General features: G+C 51.6%; 1 protein-coding gene across 1 annotated transcript; it reads left to right on the plus strand.

Moving 5' to 3' along the window:
* Positions 1 to 7,406: 7,406 nt before the first annotated feature.
* Positions 7,407 to 8,333, plus strand: LOC311203089 (olfactory receptor 14A16-like; the record flags this gene model as incomplete). Its single annotated transcript, XM_084277724.1, has 1 exon — positions 7,407 to 8,333. The coding sequence occupies one exon, from the start codon at positions 7,407 to 7,409 to the stop codon at positions 8,331 to 8,333; it is 927 nt and encodes a 308-aa protein (XP_084133850.1).
* Positions 8,334 to 10,244: the final 1,911 nt, after the last annotated feature.

Genomic DNA, 10,244 nt, shown 5'->3' on the forward strand with positions numbered 1-10,244 from the left:
AGCTGGTACAGAGGGGCTGTACTGCCCCACTGTGGAGTGCAGAGAGAGACCTGATGTAAGGACAAGGGATGCAAGTCCCAGCTGGCTGGTGAGAGTCATGGTGGGCTTGTGGAGATGTGCAGCAAGGTTGTCCCCACTGCCTCAAGGGACCCTTTTTCAGACCAGTCCAGACCTCCTTAGGAGGCACCCTGGATCAATCTCAGCCAGAGGGTGTCACCTCTCCTCTACAGTGAAAATAATAACCTACACCCTTAAAAAGAAATCAATTTTACTCTGAGCTCCCTTTGAAACAGCTTCAATGATCTGTACATCTCTTGAAGACTTGAAGATAATTACATGAAGAGACATAGCTCGTTAGGGCTTGCTTTGTATTTTTAATGAGCCCTGGGGTGCATTTGGTGCTGAGTCCTTGAAGCTCAGGTACTGAGAGGAAATTACACAAAAACTCCATGTCAAAAGCAGAAGCCAAAGTACCTGAAGTATTAATGAGTCCCACTGAGAGCCATTGCTGGCTGAGCCTCCCCAGGGACTCGTTAGCACAGGTAATTGGAGGCCATGTTGGCTGGTAGGCCAAGGCAATGTACAAGCAGCTGAGATGCTGAGCAAGCCCTGGGTTGGTTGGATGAAGCAGAAAGGCCAAGCCCTGACCCCCAGCCCCAGGAAAGACCGGTCCTGTCCCTCAGGCATTGCTCAGGCTCTTCCTGGGGCAGCGTGGGGTGTGTAATGCTGAGGGAAGAACAACAGGATGAGAGTTTCTCCTCATTGTTGGTCCAAAGCCCAGCTAGAAATTCATCTGGCCTCCATTTAAATAAAAGAAAGAGCAGGGAGACCCTCCATCCCCTATCAGATTCAGGAGGAAACATTGTGGAAAGATGAGGCCATGGCTGAGGTGCTCAATGAAATCTTTGCCACTGTCTTTTAGTAATAGGAGCAGTTGTACAGGGAGAATCCAATTCCCTGAGCTGGGAGACAGGGACAGGGAGCAGAATGACCCCACCTCAATCCAGGAGGAGATGGTCCTGCTGCACCACAGAGATGTGCACTGATCTGCGGGGCTGAATGGGATGCAGCCAAGGGTGCTGAAAGGGGGGTTCACCAAGCCACTTTCCATCAGTCCTGGCTGACTGGATCAGTCAACGTAACCCCCTATGTAAGAATGGACAGAAGGATGATCAGGGAAATTACAGGCCTGATGGTTTGACTTCAGTCCCAGAGAAGCTGATGGAGCAGATCATCCTGAGCAGCATTATCCAGTTCATGAAGAACCCCCAGGTGATCAGGCCCAGTCAGCTTGGGTTCATAAGGGCAGGTCCTGTTAGACCCACTGAATCTCCCTCTATGACAGGGTGACCTGCTTCTTGGACAAGGGAAGGGCTCTGGGTGTTGACTACCTTGACTTTAGCAAGGCCTTGGACACAGTTTCCCACCACCTTCTCCTAGAGAAGCTCACTGCTTATGGCTTGGAAACTGTGGTGGTTCAGCCCCAAGCAATGGCTGAGCACCACATGCTGCTCACTCACTCCCGGAGGAGAAACAGACAGAGTCTCTGTGGGTTGGGAGAAGAACAGTTTACTGACAAAAGCACCATAAAAAGGGAACAATATCAGCCCCAATTGCACTCACACGCAGTGATAGCACAGAGAGTACCTTACAAACCCAACAATAACAGTGCTGCACCATGCTAGGACCACCCCTCCCCAGCCAGCCCCTTGGATGGGGAAGTGATGTCAGGTGGTGTGGAAAACAGCCCAGGCAAACTCAGGTCACCTGTGCTGGCTTCTTGGGGAGGTGAACTATGGCCTGTCCAGTACCAGGAAATTATCCACCCCTGTTTCAACACCAGGCCCAGATCTTATGTTTTCAGAGTATTTGGGAGGTTCATAACATCATTTTTTATTTAGACCATCTGCCATGGACCACCATTCAGGCATCAGTATAGAGCTACATATGTGGCCACTTTTTTCCTTTGGAAATGTCTAAATCCAGCTGGATGGCTTTCACCTCTGCAAACTGGCTGGATTTCCCTTCTCCATAGTCAGCTTCTGCCACTTGTTTTGTGGGACTCCATACAGCAGCGTTCCACCTCTGATGTTTACCAGCAATGCCACAGGACCCGTCGGTGCACACGGCATATTTTCTCTCATTTTCTGGCAGTTCACTGTACAGTGAGGTCTCTTCAGCAGGTGGCACCTATTCCTCTGGTGATATTCCACAATCTTTGCCTTCTGGCCAGTCTGTGATCTCTTCCAGGGTACCTGGGTGTTTTTGTTTCTTATTCAAGCCTGCTGTGGGATAAATGTGACCCAGTTGCTCCACGCAGCATGAGTGGCATGGTGTGTAGGAGGGGCCTTCCCGTTGAACATCCAGCCCAGCACCAGCCATCGGGGTGCCAGGAGGAGCTGGGCTTCAGTCCCAATCACTTCTTAAGTGGCTCGAACCCCTTCCTGTGCTGCCAGTATTTCCTTTTCTGTTACAGTGTCTGGATCCTCTGTAGCCCCGACTCCAAAACCCAGAGACTGACCTTGAGCCTCCCCTGGTGCTTTCTGCCAGAGTCTCCAGGTAGGTTCATTCTCCCTGGCTGCAGTGTAGAGCATATTCTTTACAACTGGCCCTGTTTGGACGTGTCCAAGTGCTACTGCACAAACTGACTCCTGTTTGATATGTACAAAAGCCTGTTGCTGCTCAGGGCCCCATTGGAAATTATTCTCTTACCAGGTTACACAGTAAAGAGGGCCGACAACGAGACTATAGCTGGGGATATGCATTCACCAGAAACCCACAGTGCCTAGGAAAGCTTGTGTCTCCTTTGTGCTGGTTGATAGAAACATAGCTGCAATTGTATTGATAACATCCACTGGGATCTGACGACACCCATCCTGATAATTTATTCCTAAACATTGGATTCCTTAAGCAGGTCCCTTGCCCTTACTTTGTTTGATGGCAAAACCTGCTTTAGCAGAATTCAGATCATTTTCTTCCCTTTCTCAAAAAATTCCTCTGCTGTGCAGTCCCATACCATGTAACATCAGCATACTGTAGGTGCTCTGTGGATTCACCCTGCTCTAATGCAGACTGGATCAATCTATGGCAGATGGTGGGGCTGTGTTTCCAGCCCTGGGGCAGTCGATCCCAGGTGTCCTGGATTCTCTTCCAACTGAAAGCAAACTGTGGCCTGGATTCTGCTGCCAAAGGAGTCGAGAAAACCACATTTGCAATGTCAGTTGTAGTGTAGCACTTGGCTGCTTTTGACTCCAGTTCATACAGGAGTTCCAGCAGGTCTGGCACTGCAGCACTCAGAGGCAGCGTGACCTCATTCAGGGCACGATAGTCCAGCCTCAGCCTCCACTCTCCATTGGACTTTTGCAGTGGCCAGATTGCACTGTTGAAGGGTGAGCGGGTTCTACCAATCACTCCCTGACTCTCCAGTTGATGATCAGTTTCTGAATGGGAATCAGGGAGTCTCTGTTGGGTGTGGTATTGTTCCCTGTGCACCATCACGGTAGCAACTGGTACTCGCTGTTCTTCAACCTTTAGCAGCCCCACAACAGCAGGGTCTTCTGACAGCCCAGGCAGAAGAGACACTTGTTCAATGTCTTCTGTCTCTGAGGCAGCTATTCCAAAAGACCACTGGTACCCTTCTGGGTCTTTGAGGTACCCTCTCCAGAGGAAGTCTATACCCAGGATGCACAGAGCTGCAGATCATCAGGATCACACTAAATCATCTCTCACATGGCTCATCCCCTCAGATAATGGATATCTCTCTCCATGGTCATCCACTGGTCTGGCCAATACACAACATCTTCAATGAACTGGTACCTTGACCTTACACTTGATAGAAGTCACCTCCAGAGGCTGAGGGCTTGAGCCTTCCTTCCAATTGCCTTGTTACTGCCTCCTTCTCTGGACAGGGATCCCAGCTGCTTGGCCTCCCTGCCTTCTCCCTGCTGCCTGCCCCATTGTCCCAGCATCGCAGTAGCCAGGTGATGATGTGCTCCCCTGGAAGGCGGCTGAAGTCTTTTCTCATGTCTCTCAGCTCAAGGACAAGGATCGGGTTATAACCTCTGGTATTGCCTCTTCAGGGCCTTGCAATGGTCCCAGTTCATCATCATCTCTCCCGATGAGGACTGATTTCTCCATGTATTTCTTCTTCTGGATAGAGGTGACTGACAGGCGTACTGGTTGGCTGTCTGGATCAGCTCTGGGGTTGGCCTCTGAGGTTTGAGCACCCATGGTGCTTGTTGGGGAGACTGGAGGAGCTGCACTATCTGAGACACGGGTAACTCCAGTGTCTGTTGTAAGGGTTCTTTCTGGCTCAGCTGTGGTGTTGGTTTCTGAGGCCTGGGCAGCTACAGTGCCTCTGGATCTGGTTTTCTTGTCTAGGTATTTCTTCATGCCCTCCCACACCCCATGCCACCCCTGACCCTTCAGCCCAGGGAAGACCTCTTGGCAATATTCTTGGAACAGTTGTTGGTAACACGTAGGTCCAGACAGACATTCAGGAGAGAGAGTAAGACACATATGCTGGTCTGAACATCCCAGGGATAGTCAACATTCTCAACAGATGCTGTAAAAAGCCTAAAGGGAAAAGGGGAGGAGAAAGCACCCCTCACCTCATCCTCTACCATTATCACAAAGATTCAGGCCCCACCTGGGGCTCCAAAAAGGGCTGTGGTGGTTCAGCTCCAACCAGTGGCTGAGCAGCACATGCCGCTCACTCACTCCCACAGGAGAAACAGACAGAGCCTCCATGGGCTGGCCTAAGGACAGTTTACTGACCAAATCACCATGAAAGGAGAATAGCCCACAGTGAATTTCACTTATACCCAGTTATGACCCAGTAACTGCACAACATGATGACCAACCCGATGACTTGGCTGCACTTGCACTGCCCTGAAGGCACCAGGAGTGCCCCTCCCCAACAAGCCCCTTTTCTGGGGGAGTGATGTCAAGTGGTGTGGAAAACAGCCTGGGCTAACTCAGCTCACCTCTGCTGCCTGCCTGGGGAGTTTAACTCTGCCCTGGCAATATCCAGGACAGATGGGATGGGATTGGGATGGGATTGGGATGATGTAGTCAAGGCACCCATAGATCAGGTGGCGTTTCAGTGTACCAGGGTTGTTTGCCTGTGCAGCTGTAAAGTCACAGGCTGTAGGAGGTGATAACTGCCCTATGACCTGCCCAAATCCTTCCACAAACTCTGCCAGCCAGGGACTGGCTGCTGAGGGGGAGGGTAATGTTGGAGAGTCTACAACAATGATCATTAAACTGTTGCCTAGAGGAGCAGCCAGGAAGATGCCCAGGAAGAGGCAGAAGTGCAGGAGCTGCAGCTCCCCTTTGTCTGCAAAGGGCAGGAGGAGGAACTGGCTGATGGAGCTGCTGCTGCTGGACATGTGGTGCCTCTGGGTATGGATGGTCCTAACTGTGACCATCTGGTGTCTTTTCATTTGGCCAAAGGAATTCCCCACCAGGCTCAAAAATGCTCCTCATCCCAGGCAGCATTGCTCTATTGGACCTTGAACCCACTCACGTCTCTTGGACCACCTCTGGCCCTTCAGGTGACAACAGGGGTTGATGTCTGAGCAACTCTCTCCTGGCCTCCACCCTCAGTAATTCCCATGGGCACGGGGACCAGCAGCTCCCAGGCAGCCATGCTCCTTAACCTTTGCAGGGGGACAGAGACCCCTCCCTATCCCTGCCTGGGGGTCCTGTCTCATGCAGAGACAAGGAAAGGTGATTGTCCTGCCCAGCTCTGGTTTGATCAGGAGAAAGGACTCTGCTGGACACAAGGATTTCTCCCCAGCCAAGGGAGGGAATGTCAGTGAGAACTTCAGTTTCTTTCCAAGAATGTTCCCTGGAGCTCCAGGGAGGAGTCCAGAGGGGATGGAGAGTATGATGTCTTCACCTGCTCCTCTGCTGTGAGCTTGTCTGGGCTCCTGGGATGGACATTGGGAGCTCAGAAATATTGCAGCGCTGCAGAGAGACAGCTCTGGCCAGGAGCAGCTCCTCTGCCAAGCACACAGGGCTGGGGACACTGCCTGGAGGCACCGAGGGGAGACCTGTGAGGCTGAGAGAGCTGATGGATGCTGAGAGCTCACTGGAGGAGAAATCTCCACAGCCTCTGCCTGGTATGTCTGTGGGTGCAGGGCAATGCAGGTTCTGTTCCTGGAGGGATCTCCTCAAGCTGGGACATGGGGCAGTGTGTGGGGTCTGTCAGGAGGACAGGTTCTCTCTAGGACCAGAAAGTGCTGCCTGGAAGGGATGCCCTTGTGCCCCATCAGAGGGATAGGGCAGGACAGCTGTCTTCTCCTGGGCATGGCTGCAGAGGTGTGAAGCAGTGTGTGCACCCAGGGGTGCCCAGTGTTTTCCTTGTGAGCAGGGTCCCTGCACCCTGGGGTCTGTGTGCTGGGGCAGGGACTCTGCCACTGCCAGGGTCAGCACTCAGCCTGCCTGCTGGGCTTTCCACAGGGATAGAAAAGGACCTGTGGGATGAAGGAGTGACCAAGGGAAGAGCAGCACAAATTCCTTCTTCAGTAAGACAGTGCTGCCTGGGTCAGGTTTGTTCCCAGCTCCAGCTGATCATTGAGAAATTCCAAAGGGAATTTCAAGAACAACATCATGGAAGCGATTTCTTGCCAGGCACAGTCTTTGCTTCGACTTTTCCTCTCCTGTGGGCTTTGCTGGCTGTGGTATATTAGAACTTATTTCTCCCTTCAAGAATGTCCACATCAGAGGATCTCCTGAGCCCTGCACACACAGAGGTTCCGTGAGGCAGTGCCCTGATGCCAGAAGGGGTCTGCAGTGCAAAGCTGAGCGTAGGGCAGGATTAATGAGGTCTGTGAGCAGAGTGTGAGTTGGCATGGGCAAAGAGAAGCAGCTCCATGGAAAGATCTAGGCGGCGGATACGTTGGCAGGGAGGGGGAAAGATGGAGCTGCTCCCAGAAATGCCATGGAAGTGGGGATTTGGTACCTCGCTGATATCCCATACAGTGCAGACACTGATATTTAACAGGGAACACCAGGGTATGATCACAGAGTGTCCAGCATAGGGCAGTTGAGACCAGGGCTGATGGACAGAGCAGCTCACCCCACTCTGCACTCAGGTGAAGGTTTCACTGGCACTGCAGCAGCAATGTCAGAGAGTTCTGACAGTAGAAACATTCCTCAGGTACAGAGAGGAGAAAAGAGAAGCTACAAAGGAGTTCTTGAGAGATCGCAGCAAATCCTGCTCACGGCAGTGGCACACTCAAGCCAACACAAAACAGAGCTCCCAAAACTCACAAGGTTGAAGTACTTCCTGAATACAGGGTATTCATTCAGAATTGATATAGGTTTTCCTCAAAGAAGAGTTCCCTAAACTCTCACTGTATATTTCTATTTGGACAGGTCTCCACACTGGATCCCAGCGGATGTCCAACAGCAGCAGCTCCATCAGCCAGTTCCTCCTCCTGCCCTTTGCAGACACACGGGAGCTGCAGCTCCTGCACTTCTGCCTCTTCCTGGGCATCTACCTGGCTGCTCTCCTGGGCAATGGCCTCATCATCATCACCATAGCCTGTGACCACCACCTCCACACCCCCATGTACTTCTTCCTCCTCAACCTCTCCATTACTGACATTGGCTGCATCTCCACTACTGTTCCCAAATCCATGGCCAATTCCTTGTGGGACACCAGGGCCATTTCCTACACAGGATGTGTGGCTCAACTCTTTTTCTTTTCATTTTTGCTCTCAGCAGAGTACTTTCTTCTCACTGTCATGGCCTATGACCGCTACGTTGCCATCTGCCACCCCCTGCACTACGGGACCCTCCTGGGCAGCAGAGCTTGTGTCCACATGGCAGCAGCTGCCTGGGCCAGTGGGTTTCTCCATGCTGTGCTACACACAGCCAATACATTTTCACTGCCCCTGTGCCATGGCAATGCCCTTGACCAGTTCTTCTGTGAAATCCCCCAGATCCTCAAGCTCTCCTGCTCAGACACATATGTCAGGGAAATTGGACTCATTGTGGTCAGTGTCTGTTTAGTTATTGGCTGTTTTGTGTTCATTGTGGTGTCCTATGTGCAGATCTTCAGGGCTGTGCTGAGGATCCCCTCGCAGCAGGGACGGCACAAAGCCTTTTCCACCTGCCTCCCTCACCTGGCTGTGGTCTCCTTGTTCCTCAGCACTGCCACGTTCGCCTACATGAAGTCCCCGTCCATCTCCTCCCTATCTTTGGACCTGGTAGTGGCATTTCTTTACTCGGTGTTTCCACCAGCAGTGAACCCCCTCATCTACAGCATGAGGAACCAGGAGTTCAAGGATGCCATGTGGAAACTGAGGATTGGATGTTTCTAAGCAGCAATAAACTCATCTTCTGCCTATCACTGGCCGTGTAACACATTAGGACCATTCTGATTTAATAGGGTTTTTAGTTGTTGGTTTCTTTTTCTTCACGTTCTGTCTAAGCTATAATAACATGGTTCTCATTCATCCCATTCCAAATTGACTATCTCCTGGTCTGGTGAGACACAGACACTGTGTAATGATGAGCTGTGCTCTATCAACTGAGCCATGACAGGAAATACCCGTGAAGGAAAAATATCCTCCATTGTAATATTGCTTTGAACTGTTCATCATTAAATACCTAATTGAAATCCAATTATTTGTAGAAGTCTGGATTTTTTTTAATGAGGACAAACACAGGCAAAGCACAGGCAGCTCTGATGCTGAGGACACCCTGGCTTGGTCTGATGAAGCAGAAATGCCAAGTGCTGACCCACAGCCCCTGGGCAGGGAGATCCTGACCCTCACCTGTGTCTCAAGACTCTTACATTGGATGTGGGGAGTGTGATGCCAAGGGTAGGACAGGAGTATGACACAGGGATGCCTCCCTACGTTGAGTTCAAGGAAGCAATGATGTTCCATTACCACGAGGACAATGTGTCTCCTCTGAGGCCTCTGCAGGGACATCAGCCGCAGCCAAGGGGCAAAGGACTCATTTCTATCAGGTGCTTTCAGCCTGGCCAACACCCCTGACCTTCTGCACCACAGCCCATGTGACACTGCCCCACACCTGTGCCTGTATCTCTGCAGGTTCCCAACCCCTTTCCCCACCTTGTTCTCAGCCCACCATGTCCCTGCCTGTACTGCTGTCTCTCCCTCCTCGCCAGCTGTTCCCAGATAAACCAAGCAACCAGCTCATCCACACTTCCTCCAAGTAACTCCAAGCACCACAGCACTACCCTCAGAATGGCATTTCTCCATGCTCATAACCCATCTGCACCTCTAGTTTTAACTGCCATTCATTTGAAAAGGAAATTTCAAGCTCTCTGGAGCTACCCCTATACTCTCCTCAGACTCCCCTTCCCCAGGCTAAAGAAGCCCAGATCTCTCAGCCTCTCCACACAAGACCCCTAACCCTATCTTAGCAGAATTTCTCTCAACCTTGAGGCAGTTCCTCCACATTTGTCTCTACCCCCCCCCCCCCTGCCCCCGCACACACACACACTCTCCTGGACTCTCTGCTGGTGTCCACACCAGTGCTGAGTCAAACTGACAGTGAGTGCCTTTGCCTGGGTGGCCGTACTGCTCCCAGTGCTGCCCAACGTGCTCATGGCCAGGTTCCTGTGTAGCAGCCCTGGCTGCTGTGGCATCCCTCAGAACGCCCAAAGCCTCCTCCTTGGCACTGCTGCTCCACCAGTCATGTCTGAATTCCCTTGATGTGCGGGTGTTGAGGTTTAACCCTGCTCACTGATGATGTCATCATGCATGGGAGAGTCTTTTGGGCAGTTGGCATCAGCTGCCCTGGCAGTCCTCCCTCACAACAGCCAGTGCTCCCTCAGCTTACTTTCTAGTGGAGCAGCATGTGAATCAGGAAGGGCCTTGATGCTGTGCAAGCACTGGGCAGCAATGAATAAATTATCATGTGTCACCAGTGCTGGATTGGTCACACAACAGGACGATGTGTTGGTTCTACCCCCTGTTGTGGTTATCCCCTGATGCAGAACATCACAAGATCAGAAGGAGCAGATCAGCTCTGGTTGGAAAAGTTCTTGAGGTTTCTCTTTGTAAAACCACGGAGGGTTTTGCCAGGATCTGCTGGAAGTGAAGCTCCGATGTGTCAGTGGTTAATGTGTGAGTGTAGAAGCCTCAGCTGACTTGTGGTGCCTCAGCAAGAGGCATTAAAGGACATGATAGAAAAACAATAAAAAGAGGAGAGAGTGCTGTAAATGCTTGTGGTGGTTCAGCCCCAAACAGTGTCTCAGC

Source organism: Gallinula chloropus (genome assembly GCF_964237585.1).
Source record: "Gallinula chloropus genome assembly, chromosome: 35".
Taxonomy (NCBI): Eukaryota; Metazoa; Chordata; class Aves; order Gruiformes; family Rallidae; genus Gallinula; species Gallinula chloropus.